The sequence below is a fragment of the Phoxinus phoxinus genome (assembly GCF_949152265.1).
Source record: "Phoxinus phoxinus genome assembly, chromosome: 24".
Taxonomy (NCBI): Eukaryota; Metazoa; Chordata; class Actinopteri; order Cypriniformes; family Leuciscidae; genus Phoxinus; species Phoxinus phoxinus.
Genome location: NC_136899.1, coordinates 12,877,198 through 12,898,327, shown reverse-complemented (window position 1 = coordinate 12,898,327; position 21,130 = coordinate 12,877,198). Strand labels below are relative to the sequence as shown.

The following is a 21,130-nucleotide window of genomic DNA, read 5'->3' as shown; positions in this document are numbered from 1 at the left end:
ATACCTCGAATCAGTCCCTCCTTTCTTCTCTTCGTCCGTAAGGAAAGTGCAGAGGATCCTTATCAGGTTCTGGGCCTCGTCATTAACCTCCCTCTGAACTCGCATGGATTTTCTGCTGAGAGAGGAGACAGGGGTTTGACTTGAAATGCTGGCTAATCTAATTTGAAATTTCCCCTCTCTTCCCTTGATTTGATAGGGGGGGGGTTCTGGAGGAGATGTTAAGTCCTGATCGATCGGTCTCGTTCGATCAGCACCAGATAACAGGATCTTTGTCCTTGCTTTGTTTGGTCGCTCATGTCTTGTAACCTCTAATCAAATGCTCTGTTGGTTGACCTTTTCTGAAATGTTAATTATTAACCAGATTACCAGATCAACACGATGATTTAAAGATTGATCCAATCATTAATGCATCAAGTTAGCCGTTGGTATTCTCAAATCTTCTAAAAGTAAAACGAATTGGGATTAAATGGAATACCGTGACACAGTGATGTCTAAGCTTCCTTTCTCTATTGCATATGCCCTATGTGGAGTTCAGAGCTTGGTACTGTAAATGCTTCACGTGGTACCTCTCCTCCCAACAATGTTTCCTTGTTTCAGCAGTGAATGTAGACTGCCGCGAGCCATTCATTCCTTTGTGTGGCAAGGGGGCCTCTCTCGTTCCTGCAATGGGTCAGTCTGGGCCATCAGCTGGGTTTATTTGAGATGGTGGCAGGGGAGGAGGGAGAGAGAAAAGGGGGAAAAATCAATAAAACAACAGCAACAACAAACAGCGTGCATGTCATGAACCTGCACATAAATATGAATGGGCCGCACTCCTCCCCGGCACTCCGGCCCCGCCTGGAAAGCCCTCAGTCATTTTTACAGAAGAAATAGTGAGTCGTCAGATTCAGGGAACTGTTTTCTGGGTCACCGGGAGGCCGGAGCAGAGTGCATGTTGAGAGGACTCAGAAATGCTTTGTGCTCGCTCTCGATGTCTGCTGTAATGAGGGCCTGGTCAGACAGGCCATTCAAAGTCCACAAAGTTCATCTCAGGGGCAGCGAGAAAGATAGATGGATAACCAGTGAAGGTATATTGGAGGACAGAGGTTGCCCTTACAGCTATTAAAACTTTGCTTTTACCACTAGATTACAGGTCATAACCTGTGTTGATTTGTTTCACATCCCCCCGTTGCTATGCCAGATCTCCTGCTGATAAACAAAACAATGTTATTTTTGACTGAGAATTAGAAGAAAACGTTTGTCTTGGAGATTTTTGAAGATGTGCTGTTTTACTTATATAATTTACTGTAATTGCTGTCTTTTCGCAGGTTCGTACCCCAGCAGTAGTGATGTAGCCTGCTCGTTGCCCAGTACGGTGCTTGGAGGGTCTCTGTCCGTATCCAATTCCGAGTTACCTGCTCATCAGTCTGTGGTCACTTCAATGCCCACTCTCACCTCACTGCCCCCGACCACCCCCTTCACCAGCACTTCATCTACACATGTGAGTATTTGACGGACCTTATTTAGGGCCCAAGCCTTGAAAAGGCGAAGGCCCTATTGTTTTTCTTAGGATTATTCTTCTTCTTCTTTATTATTATAATTATTATTTTACTACCTTTTGGGCACTTTTGGGGGCCTTAACGTGCTCAAAAACTCTTGAAACTTTGCACAAATGTCAGAACCCGCGGCCATCAGGGCCGGGCTGAAGCTGGTATCCGGGCGTGGCAGGGGGGCTCGGCAGCGCCCCCTGGAATGGGATTCAAAAACATGTCCATATATCAAACACGCTTGCATGTAATAATATGAAACTCGGTACACATATAGATCTCATCGGGCCGAACAACTTTCGTGCTCTAAGTTTTACGCCAGCCCAACAGGAAGTCGGCTATTATGGGTTGAATGGAAACGCATGTTCTGGCATTTGAAACACTTCTCCCAGAGAATTAATCCGATGACCACGAAACTCGGGTGTGCATGAAGTCAAGACATGGAGGATGAAAAATTGCCAGGGGATTTTTGATATCTCGAACGGTTTGGCCGTGGCGAGGAAACACATTTATGCCGAATATTGGAAACAGGAAGTGTGTTATAACATCCTCATAAATTAATTGATCTTGATGAAACTTCAGCAGTGTGTTCGCTGTAAGAGGCCGATCACATGGATGTGACTATTGTGAGTCAAAGTTATAGCGCCACCAACTGGCAGCAGGAAGTGTGTCACTTTCAAAATGCTTTGAAATCACCCTCTTATTTTTACCGATTTGCTTCAAAATTTTATATATAAATAAATATAGCTGCAAGCAGCGATGGAGGGCCCCAGCCGGGGGCACCGCCACCCCGGTGCCTTTAGTGTAACTAAAGGCACCAGGGTGGCGGTGCCACCGGCTTGGGCCCGTAATCGCTGCTTGCAGCTATATTTTGTATTTATGTTTGTTTGATTATTTCAAACCCGTTTTGGTTTGATTTTGGTGAAATGGGCGAATGAATAAAATAAATCAATTTGAGCATAAAAATGTGATTCAGCATCACTAGGCTATATTTAAACTGCATAAGATGTTTTTGTTTAGGATTTAGCTACTAATACACTACCATTAGCAAAGATTCACACACAACTGTTTTCAACATTGATAATAATTAGAAATTTATTTGGAGCATCAAATCAGCATATTAGAAGGATTTCTGAAGGATCATGTGACACTGAAGACTGGAGTAATGATGCTGAAAATTCAGCTTTGCCATCACAGGAAAAAATACATTGTAAAATATATTAAAATAGAAAACAGTTGTAATTGCAAAACTATTTTAAAATTGTAAAATTACTTCGTTTTTACTTCTTTCTTTTTTTTCAAATAAATGCAGCCTGGGTGAGCATAAGAGAACTTTCGAAAACAAAGAAAATCTTACCGACGTTAAACTTTTTAACAGTTGTGTATATATGCGAAGAAAAGTAATACAGCTAATCGCACAGCTTAGTTTCTGCTCACACATATCCGTAATGCATTATCTCACAAAATTAACCAATTAGATAGAATTATACTCATAGGTTTTGTACTGTGTGTTAATTTGCTCCAATTTTATCAAGATAATTGCTGTTTAAGCACATTCATGGCACAAATAGTAATTAACTCCTAAAAGGCTCAGATGTAAACGTTGGGTGCAGCTATTTATGTTTTAAGTAACTCGCATGTGATGTGATTTTTCCCTTTTTTCTTTTTCTACAGAACAAATTAATTTGGTTCTCAAATGCCCAGGTTGTGCTAATGCAATATTTATGTAATTGCGACAGTAATATTAACAGTATGAAGGAAGTCATCTAAGGGCCGCATGTCTACATAACATGTCAGTGGGAGAAGTAAAGTTTGTCACTTCAGACCTAATTTTTCAGCTCTTGAAAGACAGTGTTTTGAGTCATTTAGGGTATTTATTACTAGGCTGCTTAAGTATATGGTCTTAACGGATGAATGTGATTGTGTTTGTATTAGCTAGTCAGAGAAGTATGTGTGGTCAGATAAACAGAATGACATTGTGAGAAAAGGGCTGTAATTGGCTTTATATTTGCTATATATATCGCTGTGAGAAAAGAGCTGTAATTGGCTTTATATTTGCTATATGTCTCTTTGAGTCAGTAATTATATTTATACATAAATATAGATACGTGTCGATGTTTTTGAAAGAAGTCTCCTATGCTCATCAGGGCTGCATTTAAAATAAAAGTAATAACTATTTTAGTATATCTTAAAATATTTTTTTTCCTGAGATGGCAAAGCTGAATTTTCAGCATCATTAGTCCAGTCTTCTGTGTCACATGATCCTTCAGAAATCATTCTAATTCTAAATGCTCAAGAAACTTTATTATCAATGTTAAAAACAGTTGTGCTTCTTAATTTTTGAAACTGATACATTTTCTCAGGATTTTTTGATGAATAGCAAGTTCAAAAGAACACCGTTTATTTAAAATAAAATAAAAATGTTGTAACATACATTTATTTACTGTCACTTTTGATCAATTTAATGCCTTTTTCTGAATTAAAGTATAAATTGAATTCTTCATAAAACAATATTTAAATAATTAATAAATACAGAATGAATGAATCGGCGACTTCAGAATCCCCTCCCACTCATTGAAAAACTCCTGTGTGTTTAGATGGCAATAATAAAGTAAAGTCATTCTTACAGGCTCCCAGCGCTGCTCCAAATGGGCCCTTTGAAAGCGCACTAGAGACTGAGCACCATCTCTGCCGCTCTCCTGAGCATCTTTGTCTTGACTTGCACTGCTGTAGCAACCGGTCGTTTCCAGGCAACAGGGCTTTGTTTGTGCAGATCTGCCCTCTCTGCAGGCAGGGTGGCCTTACATTAGGAGATGAAGTAAACCCACTGATGGCCTTAATGCTGCAGGGCTCTCGGCGGTCCAGCCCTTTCTAACGCACGCTTGCAAATATCCTCCATTAGTCCTAAGCTTTATGGCATAAAGAGATTTAATATGATGGACTTTTTTTCTTTACTAGGTAGTTAGCAGATCAGTAAACAGGTGATGTTTTTAAAAGTATGTCTGGAGTCAGGAATAGAATTAATTTTTATTTGATGTACAACATGTTTTTTTTAATCATGTATTCAGTGCAAACAATCATCCATCAGCATGACTGTCCCTGAGATGATTTCAAATTTTTTTTTTCCCTCCATCTCTAACTTTCCCTTTGTGGATGGAAGAATGGTTGGACGAAAAAAATCAGTGGTTGCAAGCAGGGCAGCGGTGACCTTCAACCCCAGCACACACCCCCTAGGCCCACCTCTGTCCCACTCTTCGTTAACCTCTCCAATGGTGCTGAGAGCCGTAAGCCTCAAACAATCCGGCTGTCCCTCTTTTCCCTGTGCGGGCGCATTGAGCTCCGCTCGCTGATGGGATGAGGGCTGACAGGCTGGACAGAGAGCTGTGTAGTGGGATGAGGGGTTCTCTTCATACTGGTCATGCTCCCTCCTCTCGCCTGAAAGAGGAGTCTGAGGAATAGGGAGGGCCTGCGGGGCCGTGAGGGGCCAGGGGAATGCAGAATATTATTTTATTTGTATTTTTTTATTTAGAACCATACCATTAATATTTATTATAATAATGTTAATAATAAGAATATTCGAAGAATTGGTATGCAATTTAATTTTTTTTATAAATAGGCAAGGCAGTTCAAATTCAATGTGAGGTTTAGGGTTGGAGTACCTGACAGACTTTGCTCCATGTCCAAATAAAGCACAAAGCTATAAAGCACATTTTTACATCTTGTAGTTGTTCGTTGAAAAGCCATAAAAGAAGCATGTTTTCAAGGTTGGTTTAAACATTGGCATTGTATGGGTGTCTATTCATTGGCCATTTGCAAGAGTGGTTTACACCAATTGTATTTCAGTCAGAAAACCTTAAGTTAGATATAAAGACATTATTCTATAATAACAGCAAGAAATCCAATACATTGTAATTTCAGCAAGCATTATTTCCTGTTTGGATCAGATAAGGCCTTGATGTAGATAAAGCAAGGAAAGGAAAAGGAAAGAATGTATTGATTTTATGAAAATATGCAGTGTGAAAAAGGATGGAGTAAATAGAATGTGTTGAATGAAGTGCATAATTGTTTGGATTCCCCCCCCATTTTATATATATATATATATATATATATATATATATATATATATATATACATATATATACATACACTACTGTTAAAAAGTTTGAGGTCAGTAAGATTTGTTTAAAAAAATTGAACGTCTACGTCTGTTATGCTCACCCAGGCTTTTTTTTTTTTTTTTTTTTAATGTAATTAATTGTTGTGATGGCAAAGCAGTTTTTTTTAGCAGCCATTAATGTCACATTATATAATTTGAATATGCTGATTTGAAGGGTAAAAAAACCTACTTTTGATTCATTATTATATTCATTATCAATATTGTGTTTATTGCTGATAGCAGGCTCTGTAAATTTAAATAAATATGAGTAGCCTAATCTCTTTTATGTAATAATTCTTCAGTTCTCGATAATTCTTCATCCTCACAATAATTCTCTGCTATTTACAAGATTGTTTTACAGCAAAAGTGTTATTTAAATGCAAGTCATGTGAAGGTTTGTGTGGTTTCTTCCATGCACCAAGTTTGTTGTTGCACATATGCTGCTACCTCAGAAGCAGCACCGCAACCAATCCCAACCACTATTAGGGAAATGGCTTAATTGGATTAAATAATTAGCTGCAGAAGCACATGGTCTGCATGTTGTTCAGGGCTGCGGATCTGCTGTTGCAGGCTCAGCCAATTCTCCTGGCTCACAGGAAATACAGCTGACATGGTGTTTTATCATCCAGCTCTTTGGCCAACGCTCACGCACACATTCATACACTCACATGCAGGGACACGCATTTAGGCACCTGAAATATTTGAAATTTGACAGGTTTTACATCTTTAGTCTAACTCTTTCTTATGCTTTTCTTCCTTAGTCAAACTCACTACCGGGATCCTTTAACCTGGCGCCATCCCATATGTTCGGAAACAGGCTGAATCCGAACTCCACTATGGCTGCACTGATCGCCCAGTCCGAGAACTCCCCAGCAGGTGAGACACACAGACGGGGAACCACACTGATCTTTAGCTGGTACCTCCCACTGACACAGAATTCCCTCCTCCTTCCTGTGCTCTCTTCTTCCATTTCTCCTCATCCTCCCATTCTTTCTCCACTCCCCTGTGCATGTGGAATGTGTGGTCAGCTGTATCCCCCCCCCCACCACACACACACACACACACACACACGCACACACACCTCCTCAGGTCGCAGAGAGAGGGAGAGCCAGAGAACAAAACTCCCCGGGACAGAGAGCTGAAAGTGTGCATACCTGTTAAATGAAGCATGCTACCACTCAAACATTTCATTAATCTGCACAATGACCACAGTGATGACACAGAGGGGATTGCCCTGGGTTTAGGAGGCAGGCATACCTTAGACTCCCTCCCTCCATCCTGGGCCACTCAACACTTTCCCTGGACCCTGCCTAAACCCTGGGGGTCTCAGTCATGAGCGAATGGGCTTGCAGGACCCTGTCATGGGGGTTGGGGTGGGGAGTGGGACCAGTTGAAAGCAAGAGAGAGAGGAGAAAAAGAGGAACACAGCCTTTGAGGAATAATGGATCAGTCATGCCCTCCTCCTCAAACAGAGGTCAGGGGGTCATTTGACTAACAATAGGAGGAAGAACACCCGTCCTTAAAGAGACCACCGCTCGAGACTGGAAAGCTTGCGTGCTTTTAGCACAAGCCCGGCTCTTGTCTTGTGATCGTTCTCAGCGCAGCACATCTAAAGTACTGATATTTATTGAACAAGCTAATATTTGGAAGGTAAGATTTTTTTTTTAGGAAGATTAATACTTTCATTCAGCAAGGATATATTAAATTGATCAAAAGTGATTGTAAAGACAGTTATACTGTTTAAAAAAAGATTACTACAAATAAATGCTTTTCTTTTGAACTTTCTATTTGTCAACGAATCCTGGAAAAGGTTTCCAATTTTTTTTTTTTTTTAACGTTGATAATGAGAAATATTTCTTAAGCAGTAAATCAACATGGCTGTTGTAAATTCAGCTTTGCCATCACATAAATATATTTCCTATTAAAATAGATTTTAGATTTAAATTATAGTTATATTTATTACTGTTTTTACTGTACTTTTGATCAAATAAATGCATCCGTGGTGAGCATAAGATACTTCTTTCAAAAACATAATGATATATTATAATATAACATTTAAAATAATAACTGTTTTGTTTGCATCTTACATACATGCCAGGTATATTTCAGCCATTAGACACCCTGTTGTCTAGATATTGGCATTGGTCAATAAAAAAAAACACGTCTAAACATTTATCATAGGATCCGTGAGACTAACACTAGGCTTGTTTACATTTGAACAAAGTACTTGTTCTTTAATCTCAATTCTGGTCACCTGTTGCTCATAGGTTTCCGCTGTCGTTCAGTCCCTGTTTTTTATTTATTTTTTTATTTAGTAAAATGATATCCAGTGCTTTCAGGTCTGGTCTGCACTGCAGCCCCAGGGCTGATCCAGGGTCAGGCAAGGGGTCAGCACCATAATAAGTCACACCAGACCTTGGGCGGCTTGCACTGATGTGCCTGCACCCCCACTGGAGCCAGCCTGCGCTTGAGGTGGTAGTGGGCTGGAAAGTGTTAAAAAGAACAAGACGGTTGAGAAAAAGGAAAGGAAGGGGGGAAGGAAGCAGGGAGGAAGAGAAAAATGGGATTGGCTAACTGTGACTTGAGGGGGGTGTGGAGAAAAAAAAAGAGAGAGAGAGAGACAGACAGAAAGGAGGGAGGGGGTTGTGCTTGGCGAGGCGCATATGTGATTCATTACTTTCACTGCAGAAAATGAAAAGCAGTGTCTGGCATGGGGCCTGCAGGCAGGGCGATGGGAGCCTCCACGGGAAAGAAAGAGCTGGGGTGAGGGGAAGAACGGAGGGAGGGGGGAGAGGGAGAGAGAGGTGACTCAGTGACACACTCGGTGGTGTCAGTGTGCAAGCTGAGCCGCCAGAGAGACCACTCTGCAGCCCCTAGATGGATTTCTGCGAGGGAGATCTGATGTCTACCAGGCTCACTTTGGATCGAGACTGACGTTCCTGCATTTCCCAGGCTTCTCTTGTGCCCACATCTGCACTCCGGCTCCTTATCGACTGCTCTCTGTTTACCTTTCAGATCAGGAGCTAGGAGACGGAGCTCTCGGCTTCTCCAGAAGAGGAAACTCACCAAAGACAAGCCTCTCCCCTCGGTAAGTCCTATTTACATTCCTGAGCTAGACTTCCCCTCCTCCAGGCTCCGAGATTTTGCTCGCCCTCCCTTCCCCCCTAGAACACACTCATTCACTCACTCCGCTTCCTCCCTTGCGCGCTCACCTTCCGAACAGCAGGCACTTTGAACACTCAGCTGTTGCCCTTATCGCAGTTAAAGCGGCTTCAGAGTTTAATGTGGCGGTGATGTCTCCGAACGCAGAAAGAAACATTGTTCATTTTCTGTTCATAACCCAAGATATAGCATTTTTTGCCCCGTGACTGAGGATATAAAATGGATTAATATTCAAGTGAATATACTGCACAAAATTGCCTCCAGGATGTAATATTTTTGGTTGACAAGGTATGTCGAGTTTCATTTAGATCGCTTCTGTTACTTAAGGAGTGGGTTTTTTTGTGTACTTTCATTGCTGCTTCAGTATATTTCACATATGGATATGAATGCAAACAATATATTATTTTCAAATGCTGTAATCGACTTTTTTCAGATAAGTTTTATCTTTTATTATGAAATGCATTTAGCTCAATATCAGTGTAAAATCTTAGCTTGTCATTTTGTGTGTAATCTGTTTTGCCTGTCAGCAATTTCAGTATTTAAAGTATAAGGGGACATTCTCACAACACATTTTTTGCTTTCCACTGTGCTGCATCTGTACTGTTCTTTTTTGTGAATGGGCCTTAAATATATCCCACATGTCCACGAATCTCATTCAGAAGCATTCTGCACTGTTTTCAGATTAACTGCAAAAATCTGTATCTGCTGTTTCTGTGATCCGCACCGGAGCAGCCATGCAGGATGATATGGATTCACAGTCCTGTGCTGGAGATTTATTGCCTTGTGGTGCGGATCTCAGCCCAGTCGTAATTACCCCAGAGATAGATTCACGTTCGCCAGAGAGCCCTGATGTAGAGCCCAGAGCTGGATGCATTCATAATAACACAGATCGCTATATGTCCAAACAAGAGCGTACTGAGATTTATGGTGTCAGAGACGCAGGCCCAGGCTCTCTCACTTGCACAAGCTTTGAACTCTGTTTGGCTTTGCAGAGCTGTGCGTCTGCCTCTGAAGGCATGATGCCAGACAAGGAGTTCAGCTGTGTTGTTAATACAGCAGTGGTCTAGTATCTGTTTGTAAACAAAAACTATTAATAGATTTACAATTGGAATTCTACCACTTGGAGCTGGACGATAAACAATATCATATCGAGATCGCAATTAAATTTACATCAATAACTATGATAAGCTCTGGACATGGATTAATTTAACTGCCTATCACACGGCAGAAATAAACATGACAACAGCCAGTGAGTGCATGTTGCTAATAAGTGATTTCTGTGTGTCTTTGTGTGAATGAACGCCGTTGTTTCATCTGATACACAAACTCACACACGTGACACTGACTGTTTTCAGCGTCTGCCTTCTCAAGAGCTGCTTTGAGTCCCTTCACAAGCTTTTCACCATTTCATTTGAGAAAAACCACTGTCAAATGCTCACGAACCTGAAACTAAAACTGAAAGATCCTCACGAGAAACCGCCTAAAGAAAAGTTTATTTTAACTTCAAGAAATTATGACAAATTTCTTGCTACTGTATACTAAAATGTACTTCTCATTTCTAAGGAATATCATGATACAACCAAAATATTTTATTCATCCATGTTTTACGTTTTTACAGTTCTGTTGCAGTTCTGTATTTGACACAAAAAAAATGCAATGTTTTGTTGTTAATTAATTGTAAAAATTTAATTTGATTTACATTTTAAAAGCTTGATTAAATTGTTAGTTTTATATAAATATGTATTAAATCATGAAAAACAAGAGTCCCCAAAAAATTTAACCCTAAATTAAAAGGTAGTTACTTTGTGGAGTTTAATTGTGAACAAACAAGTTGACATGATTCATTCTCAATGTCTAACAAATATGTGGAAAGCGTTTCCTTACCCATTAATGGTAAATTTCATTTTGTGATAAATCTCGATATTGTATATTTGTAAAAATTATATTTTGTTAATATTTTTGACCATATTGCCCAGCCCTAGTACCACTGTGATGCTTAGCTTACCTGCTCTGACATAGATTTTCATTTTAAATTCACAATGAGACAAATTTAGCTGTTTGATAATCGTGTTTGTATATGCATCTCACTTGTTGTCTTGTATATGATTTTAGGTCTCCGTTAAGTGGGCTTCATATCCGGTATGACTCGTCAGGACCATTGGTTCCAGGACTCGGCTCTGGTTCGGATGCGCTGCCCCCTGTGGCCACCAGCATTGACCAGCTGCTGGAACGGCAATGGAACGAAGGACAGCAGTTCCTCCTACAACAGGGCCCACAAGGAGATGGTGAGAGGCTTTTTTACACTTTTATAATGATGTATGTTGCTTCCGTGTACAATACTAAACCTCAACACTTAAGCACAGAGATGTTTGGCCTTGTCTTGATGTCACTGTGTTGGTCTTGCTGCGGATGTTGTTTAGCCATAGGATCCAGTTAAACTAGCTTGAGTATTAAACTTTACGTAACTCGTCCCTCAGAGACAAGAATAGTTCCTCAAATGATGTGGCTTGTTGAGAAGGCAAGTGCTTTTTTTTTTTTTAAGTGATACAACTTAGGATTTTCAACTGGCAGATGATAAAAAGAGCAAAAACAAAACAAAAAAGCAGAGCCATTATTAGGGACAGAATGTAATAGAGACTTCCAGGTTGACTCTTTTGACCTTGGAAGTGAACAACCACCCAGAACACCTTAACAACTGCATAGCAACATGCTAAAACTCACTCAGAACAGCTTAGTAACCATGTAGCAACAGCAACACCCTGGAAACTTACTTACTACACACTGGCTTTTGCATGTAAAAATCTATGAATTCCTGTTGTAATATTTTCAAAGTCTAGCTGAGAGGGTTACAGTAGATATCAAAAGGCATTTTAAATTAATTTCTCATTAGTACACTAAAAGCCTTTATTATTTATGGTCATTGAAAGTTGGCTCATCTCATGAAAATTGTTGCTGTTATATCCTTTTTAATCTCAGGGGTGCATAATAATGAACTTGGGTCTATTGCTTTCACTCAATATTTTATTTCAAATTACTTAAGTCATAAATGGTATTTTACTGCATGTCAGTCAAATAATATGCCTGTTTGAAGCCTGTAATTACATCCATCCCCATAATGTGAGTAATTAATTTATTGGTTAATGCCACCGTAATTATAAGCTTCATTCCCTGTCTGTTTTGTTTTTGTTGCTTGTGTAGTTTCATCAGCTAAGTAAGAATTCCTCAGTAGCGGCAGGTCGGTTTGTAGTGTCAGGATTGTGTGAATGAGCAGCAGCTGTTTCTGTTATGATAGAGGCTCCTCTGACGACATGGGGGAAGTCTGACAAACGCATGGAGATGCCTGCACAGGAAGCGCTAGGACGGTTGTGTTTCTGTTCGCCGCTGATATGGGACCAGTTCTGCGGTTTCGCTGACAGTGCATCTGGTTTGCATTTGGCTCGGGGTTGCCGCCCCCTGATCAGTGCCGTGTGATCCTCCACGAGCGTGCGGGAAAGAGCGGAAGTCTGTCGTTGTAGTTCCTTCTGGAGGTCTTGAACCGCACTTGTGCCGATGTAGTTATCATGCTTGTGGTATTAGGTTCGCTGCTTCTGAAAGACTTGATGTCGGTGGTTTGTAACCACTTTTACTTTTGCAGTCAAATCTTGTCAAGTCCGCTTTATTTTTATACTTTACAGATTGTTTAAAACTGTAATGAACAGAAAAATAACACAATCAAAGCAAACTTCAAATATAAGACAAATTGGAATTCTGCTAAAAAACTACTCTAAAAAGATGCTTTAAGATTATTTGATGGGTATGTTTTTATACATGAGTGCTTTTTTTTTTTTTTTTCAGTTCTGGGAATGCTAAAGTCCCTGCACCAGCTGCAGGTGGAAAACAGGCGCCTGGAGGAACAAATCCGAACTCTTACCATGAAGAAGGAACGACTGCAGCTCTTGAGCGCTCAGCTCTCTGTGCCTTTCACCCCCGCGAGCACCACGGCCACCACTGCCTCCTCTCCTCTGTACCCCAGCAACACTCACCCAGGTGAGCAGTCTCCACTACCTTCTGCCTCTGTCTACCCGTACAGTTTTCACAAACTCCATCTGGACAGTCACAGTCCAATCCCACCCCAAACACCCCCTCCTCCCGATGCACATAATCACACATACACGCATACGAGACCACCTCTCACCCGTCCGACCCCCTTCCTCCCCTCTGTTCTGCTCACGGAGCCTCCTCTCCCAGCTCAACTCTAGCTAATCTGGTCTCCGCATTCATGTCAAGTTGCAAAATCTCTCTCTCCTCCAGACATGCTGCACAGCAAGAGCATTCAGCTAGGCAGCAGTGTTTTAACAGAGTCCTCTCAACCCTTGCCCACTCAGGTAACTTCCTCTACCCCTGCTCTGCAGATGCCATCTGCTGGGACTGAGCACCTCTTTAGTTGAGTCAAGTGTTATATTATGTATATCTGTACATAGTTGAGTGTAGGGCTGGGCGGTATGACGATACATATTGTGGCGACGATGTAAAGTGTCTATCGTTAGAGATTTTGCTATATTGCTTATGTCACAGTATGTAAATATATCTGCGTAGCACAGTACTACTTAGTTATTGACATGTTAGGGTAATAAAGAAACATGCATGAATAAGAAAATAAGGAGCAGGATGTGCAGGATGCCTAAAAGCCATGAAAAAAATAACTCAATGCTGTAGTCGTGCTGTCTGACACAGACCCGAAGTGCTCGCAAGGAAATCCACCTCTCAAACAGCATGTGATCCCCAAATCGGTTCTCTTTCGCGACTTATTGCATGTGAAAGGTGAAATACACACACAATTATGTAAAATAGAAAAAGGCCAATTGTGGGGTGTATTCACGTAAACACAGTCAGTTATGTCTTAAGTGAAAAATGTGTGACAGGATGATAGATCCGTGCTTGAGGTCTTAAAGTGACAGCAGCCTAATATACCTGCTACTGTCTGCCTCATTAATGTTTATCAAACATTAATGACTAAATAACTTTTGTAGCTTTAATAAGAATCAATTTATATTTTATTTATTCATACAGTCAAGCCTATGCAGTGTTTTATTTTTACATTTAATTAGCCGAGAGCTCCGTCTCCTAGCTCCTGATTTTAATTTTGAGCTACCAGTCAAATTTCACGGTTCTTGGTACTAATTTCGGTATCATGGAGATAACTTTTGTGTCTTTTTTTTATTTAACTATTTGAAAATTAAATGTATTAATTCAATTAAATTAGTTCATTATTAATAATACAAATCATCATAAGTAAATCCATTAAAAATTTGCTTGCAACCTTCAAATATCGTTCACTTAAACTTGCCATAAAAAAAATCTAATGAAAGGTTAGCAATAAAATGAAAAACAAAGAAACATCACAGGTAACAGAACGAGTGGCAGGTCTATTACACTTACACTTTAAAACTTAATGCACGGATCTGTTTCGATATATCAGATTTTTTTGCCTTGCCTGTTGTCAAACATCAGTTTAAGATTCAATCCCTCATTTTAAAACGGTTGTCACTCTCTAAACTTTGCAGTGTGTACTTAACAGCATGAAAAGTAACACTTTTATTCAAATGAATGGGTATTATCAGAAAGCGATCAAAGAGTGCTGCTTTTTTTAATCAATGAAGCTGATATCACTTCAGTTTAGCTGCAGTGCAGTCTCATTGAGTGAAAACTCCTGTTATAACTAAAAAAAAAATCTGTCTATACTGCACAATGAATGAATGAATACTTTGTTGGCTATAACGAAATGATTCGCGAGCATGCAGAGCTCATGCTGAACAAACTCCTATTGAGAGATTGACTAAAGTAAACGCCTCTGATGAGCCATTGCGTTCATGTGTTCAACAAACATGTCTGTGATTGGCTACAATGCTCAACACTGCAAAAACAAACGCTGCAGGAATCCTTGGGTGCTCTTCACTGAGCTCTCACACAAATACAGACAGGAGCATTTGAAAGCAGAGCTTATCAGCGGGTAGTGAATTGACCCGGTTCTCGTTACGTTTTTGAAATTTCGACTTTGTACCAAAGTACCGGTACTTTGACTACCCTAGTACTTACTATTCGTTAAATAAGCCTACTGTACCTGAAAACTTAATTTGTGTTGTTTGTCCTTTTTCTTTTTTGTTCTTATTTTTAATTACTTAAAATAAAATAAAAAATAACAATTGTGATTTTTATATATATATATATATATATATATATATATATATATATATATATATATATATATACACACACATACACAAAGTTTTTCGTGAAATAAAATTTCTCATAACGTAAAATAGGATTTTGGTCATATCGCCCACCCCTAGTCGAGTGTTTCAGTGATGTGATGGTGTAGTACGTAGTTGCATCGTAAAGTCAGATTTTTCTGATAATTGGTGGCTGTGTGATGTTTAAGTGATTTGCAGCTTCCTGTAATTTAAATTATAATTCGTATGATGATGCATCTCTTTGGTTGGACAGGTACAGGCGGTGCATCTCTCACGTTGACCTCTCTTTTCTCCCTCTCTCTCTCTCATGCTCTTGTGCTTTCTCTATTCTTTCTTTTCCTTTCAGGATCCCCTGTCTGGTGGCCATAGTAGCGGAAGTAGCACGTCCTCTCTCTCCACCCCTCCTTCTGCGGCCCACAGTCCCCCCCAGCAGCAGGTGAACGGAGTCGGCATGGCCGGGGTGGCTTTCCAGCCTGGCAATGCCAACTCGTCCCTGCCTGCCATAGCCGGGGTGACTGGGCTGATGGGCGCTCTGCAAGGGAACCACCTGCCCATGGGTGGCATCGTGGGTGCCATAAACCGAGTGCTCCAGAACAACAGCCCCCTGCCCCATCCCACAACAGCTACCAGCACATCCCTGCCCATGTCCAACAGCCTCAGTAACAGGTACAAACTGCCACTCGTCTAATTAGCCTTTAAGTAATAAACCTGATTCATTTGGGATTTACTTCAAAGTGGGAGGCCTTGGTTGAGGATCCGTATTTCAGGGTCATGATAACATGGTCTGAATTAGTGATAAAATGGCAGGTGATGCTGATGAAGATGTGGATTTGTGTGCAAATCATGGAAATATTAAATTAATAAAAAAATAAATGCAACATGCATGCATTTAATTGATACAAAATACTGTAAACATAATAATATTATTACCATTTAAAATAACTGCTTTCTATTGTAATATTTTAATGTCGTTTATTCTTGTGATGGTAATGCTGAATTTTCAGTAGCCATTACTCCTGACTTCAGTGTCACATGACCTTTACAAGTCATTTCATTCTAATGTGCTGATTTGGTGTTATATATATATATATATATTTATTATTATTATTATTATTATATATATATATATTTTTTTATATATATATATATATATAACGTTCAAAAGAATAGCATATACAGTAAATGTCACCTGATCAATTTAATGCACCTTTTTTACTAAACAAATATTCATTACTTTTAAATAAAACTTTCTGACCCCAATCTTTTGAATGATAGCGTATAAATAAACAAAAGGGTTATTTAAATTAAAAATACAATGAATAAATATATATATACAGTATATATATTTTTTAAAAGTATTTCAATATAGTTTGTTTTATTTTGGGTGAATTATGAAGGACATATTCACGAGGTTCATCCATACAGCTTGGCACTGTGATGCATTCATATTTGCTTAATTTCATATCTTTTCTGCTTCCCGGTCTCTCTTTCGCTTGCTCTTTTTGGAATGCCGCAGCATGACCACTGTGAAAACCAGGTGAGGATGGACTTGCTTTGCCCTTTTTCCCCCACACTTGCTCATTTAGTTCTTTACACCTTCGTGATTTTGCGCCTCTACGTCTGCCTCTGAAACAAACTTGTCTTGTAGTTCAGATTGAACAGCTGATGTTGTCTTCTTAAACAGCCCTCCTATCCAGTAGTTATCATTAGTGTTCTTACTTTAGTATACAGAAAGCATTGCATTTTCATTTATATTTAATACTTTTGTCTGGCCATGGCCAAGATGTTTTTGAAATGTTACACATTTAGTTTTCTTATGGGGGCTTATGCACATGTTTGCAGTGCTCTGCAAGGGAACCACCTGCCCATGGGTGGCATTGTGGGCGCCATAAACCGAGTGCTCCAGAACAACAGCCCCCTGCCCCATCCCACAACAGCTACCAGCACATCCCTGCCCATGTCCAACAGCCTCAGTAACAGGTACAAACTGCCACTCGTCTAATTAGCCTTTAAGTAATAAACCTGATTTATTTGGGATTTACTTCAAAGTGGGAGGCCTTGGTTGAGGATCCGTATTTCAGGGTCATGATAACATGGTCTGGATTAGTGATAAAATGGCAGGTGATGCTGATGAAGATGTGGATTTGTGTGCAAATCATGGAAATATTAAATTAATAAAAAATAAATGCAACATACACTACCATTTATAAGTTTGGGGTATGTACAATTTTTTTTCAATGTTTTTGATAGAAGTCCGCTATGCTCACTAAGGCATTTAATTGCTCAAAAAAATACTGTCAAAAATAATACTATATTACCATTTAAAATAACTGCTTTCTATTGTAATATTTTAACGTTGCTTATTCTTGTGATGGTAAAGCTGAATTTTCAGTAGCCATTACTCCTGACTTCAGTGTCACATGATCCTTCAGAAGTCGTTTCATTAATTTGGTGCTCAAGAAGCATTTATAATTATTATTTTGTTGAAGACAGTTGTGCTGCTTAATATTTTTGTGAATTTATATATATATATATATATATAAATTCAAAAAAAAATGTTTTATATGAAGTTCAAAAGAATAGCATATAAATGTCATTAGATCAATTTAATGAACCTTTTTGACTAACCAAATATTGATTACTTTTAAATAACTTTTGACCCCAATCTTTTGGATGATAGCCTATAAATATAGTATATTAAAATACTTTAAAAATAATAATAATAATTTAAAAAAAAATATATATATATATACATTGTATTTTTAATTTAAGTAAACCTTTTGTTTGTTTTATTTTGGGTGAATTGTGAAAGACATATTCATGAGGTTCATCCATACAGCTTGGCACTGTGATGCATTCATATTTGCTTAATTTCATGTCTTTTCTGCTTCCCGGTCTCTCTTTCGCTTGCTCTATTTGGAATGCCGCAGCATGACCACTGTGAAAACCAGGTGAGGATGGACTTGCTTTGCCCTTTTCCCCCACACTTGCTCATTTAGTTCTTACACCTTTGTGGTTTTGCGCCTCTACGTCTGCCTCTGAAACTAACTTGTCTTGTAGTTCAGATTGAACAGCTGATAATGTCTTCTTAAACATTTTAAATGATGTGTAATGCTTTTGTCTGGCCATGGCCAAGATGTTTTTGAAATGTTACACATTTAGTTTTCTTATGGGGACTTATGCACTTGTGTTTGCAGTGCGGAAAGGCTTTTCACCGAACAGCACAGGCAGATCCTCCTCCATCAGCACCAATTGCAGCAGATTTTCAACTCCCAGCAGGTCACACCGGTAAGCGGAGCACCCACACACTCTCCAGCACACATCCACAGAATATATAGACGGTTTGAGCATTCACAATTCTTCATGTGACTTTCAACATCAGGATAGCCCACATTGCAGCTTATTAAGGCCATGATCAATCTCATTAGGCAAGATGATGCTGTCGTTTTGTAATGTAATGTTTACGGGCAGATGAATCCAAAATCATGCATAATTCCAAGAAAATTGGAATATACATGTTTGCATACAAAACATCATGTCGGTTAACCGGTTAATAATGAGCATCCATAATGGTCTTCCTCAGAAGTGTTTATTTTAGCATCCTGGCTTCTTGTAAAAAAAACTACTTGGAATTGCAATTTTCAGGGAACTCTTGCCACTTTTCTGTGCAATACAGTCCGTGGGCAGTCTGTGGGTGTGCCATATTTGTCTAGACATCTCATCATACTCTGTTTGTCTGTCTGTCTGTTTAGGAACAGCAGCATGTTCTGCTCTATCAGTTAATGCAACAACAGAAGCAGCAACAGCAACAACAACAGCAGCAGAATGACATACAGCTGCCAATCAACAGCCTCCTGCCCGGCATGCAGCCAGCCATCTCCACAAACCCCTTCCTCACCATGCACAACGACAACAACACTCCTAAAACTGGAGCTAGTACTGCAACTATCAAACAGACAAAAGTATTGACACACATGATTCATTTTGAAATATTCAATATTATGTATAGATTTTAAGTAGCACTTTGACAATGCTGTGATTATTGAAAGTGTGCGCTTGTGTTTTATTCAGAGACTTGGGGAGAAGGCTGTGTCTGTGACAGGACAGGAGAAGACCTGATGCTTTAAAAAAAAAAAAAACATCATGTTGGAGGAGTTCTGCCTTCTGGATCCCTCTCATCTGTCCACCCCAAGAGGCTGGCAATCTCGAGCAGAGCAGCAAGACCAGAACGTTCACCCACCGCACGAAAGCCTCACCAGCACCAGCCTTGATTTGAACACACGCACACACACTTGCCAGTTTGATGCCCATCTGGCAAACAACATGCTGCACTGAGTTTGAGTAAATCACTTGCTGTAAACTTACTGGGTCCCATGGGGGCCACATGACAGGCTCACACACATATGTGCACACAGACACAGTCTTTCTCACTCTGCCAGTGTGCTGAAAATGACACGCTGGTGCGAGTCTCTGTGGGCGGGAAGTGTAGATGGAGGTCTCGGATGGTGGCGCTTCTGGAACAGTATCTGCTCACCGCTGTTACCTCTCTGGACCCCTTTAACAAGGAACGTCTCATGATAATCTTAATAAAAGCCCTGTCGTAGTTGTCCGTCTGTGTATTTAAAGGCATCAAATGTTTCAAAGCTGACATTTGTGCACCATGAAGGCCTTCTCTGCATCCCGATCTTGAGCTTCTCCTGTGAGGAGGAGGCGTCCCAAAGGTCCACAAATTTGTCTCACTGACCCTGCTGCACTCTTTGAAGAGCAACTACCTCTCAAGCCAGGACACATAGACCAGGCCCTGAACCCAAGTGCCTGGCCCCATCTCCAAGCTCTCAGCGAGGGGCCGCGTGCTGGAGACGCTGCCAGTCTCTTCCCCCCTCCCCCTTTTCCAGTCGATCCATTTTTGTGAAATTAATTAATACCAATCGGCGTCACTCAGGCAATACCAGTTCAGAGAGTCGCAGATCTCTGCCTGTACAGTGATTACACTGAAGAAAGAAAAAAACTGATTTCGAATGTTTGTGCTGCATTGATCATTTTTGAAGCCACCTTTCTATTGTTCTTTTTTATTTATTTGCATTTGTTGATTGTTGGGCGCAAGGTAAAATTTTAACGCTCAACTCACAAAATGTTTTTATACTACTGTACAAAATTCTCAGCTCTTTTGAGTCTTGTAAACATTTTGATGAACATGTCTGGTGTTTGAAGTTATAAGAAAAGAAAAAAGCCTACTTGATAATTTTGTGGTCTTGTAAATACGCCTGTTTTTCCCCTTTTCCTTTTGTTGCTATGTAAATCAACAGATACATATGGATTAAGAATAAGCTGTCAGAATAAATAATATTTAGTTTAGCACACCTTTACCTCTTTTCTGTTGTAAATACATATTTGTGATTCACTTAGTGGTGTGAAGGACTGTTTTAAAGCACTGTCGGTGTGTTCAGAACTTTTTCAACAGGCTTTACACAAGACTGGTGACTGAATAAAGTGTATTAATTTATTTTTGTATGTGCAGGGACTTCTCTTTTTTTTTTGCACCGTTTTATTGATGTGGTTTTATACGTTATAGATGTGGTATGTCCACGTTCTTATGTATCTGTACATAAATTATGCAAAATCTCTAAAGTTTGTATTTAAAACATCGAAAGTGAAACCACACGAGTCCTGCTTCATATTAAGAAATTCTGAACACTGAGATTGTAGTGTTGCGCTTTTTTCAGTGATAAATTAAAATCTGTTTATAACAATTCTTGCATCTTGCATTGCCTTTTTTCACACACTAAAAAATAATTTACTACCTTAGATTTTTAAGTACAACCAACTTGGCTTTTTAAGGAATTTTTAACTTAAATTACATAAAACTGACTTAAATAAGGTGAATCTGGTCTAACTTACAAAAAAAGGTAAAGTAAAAACATGTCTATAACTAATTGGTTATATGATTTGTTGTAGCATAGCAATTCAAATCAGATCAGATTAGTTTTCTACTGAATTTCCGTATGCATTTAAATCCAAGTTAGAATGGAGACTTGCAAACTACTTTTCATTAAAAG

At 39.5% G+C, this 21,130-nt stretch overlaps 1 protein-coding gene across 14 annotated transcripts in view; it reads left to right on the top strand.

Annotated features, from left to right (window-relative positions):
- mllt10 (MLLT10 histone lysine methyltransferase DOT1L cofactor) overlaps window positions 1-20,826 on the top strand; it is a 55,182-nt gene extending 34,356 nt beyond the window's left edge. For 4 of the 14 annotated variants that reach the window (XM_079601649.1, XM_079601660.1, XM_079601658.1 and 1 more), the window contains 13 exons: window positions 1,308-1,480; window positions 6,444-6,558; window positions 8,698-8,770; window positions 10,957-11,129; window positions 12,679-12,870; window positions 13,135-13,208; window positions 15,421-15,740; window positions 16,588-16,611; window positions 16,917-17,054; window positions 18,005-18,025; window positions 18,272-18,362; window positions 18,827-19,036; window positions 19,146-20,826. In XM_079601649.1, coding sequence (XP_079457775.1) covers window positions 1,308-1,480; window positions 6,444-6,558; window positions 8,698-8,770; window positions 10,957-11,129; window positions 12,679-12,870; window positions 13,135-13,208; window positions 15,421-15,740; window positions 16,588-16,611; window positions 16,917-17,054; window positions 18,005-18,025; window positions 18,272-18,362; window positions 18,827-19,036; window positions 19,146-19,193 — 1,652 coding nt within the window. In that variant the 3' untranslated portion in view covers window positions 19,194-20,826. The remainder of the gene's footprint in view (window positions 1-1,307; window positions 1,481-6,443; window positions 6,559-8,697; window positions 8,771-10,956; window positions 11,130-12,678; window positions 12,871-13,134; window positions 13,209-15,420; window positions 15,741-16,587; window positions 16,612-16,916; window positions 17,055-18,004; window positions 18,026-18,271; window positions 18,363-18,826; window positions 19,037-19,145) is intronic. The other 10 variants (XM_079601652.1, XM_079601651.1, XM_079601648.1 and 7 more) reach the window with 5 other exon arrangements.
- Window positions 20,827-21,130: the final 304 nt, after the last annotated feature.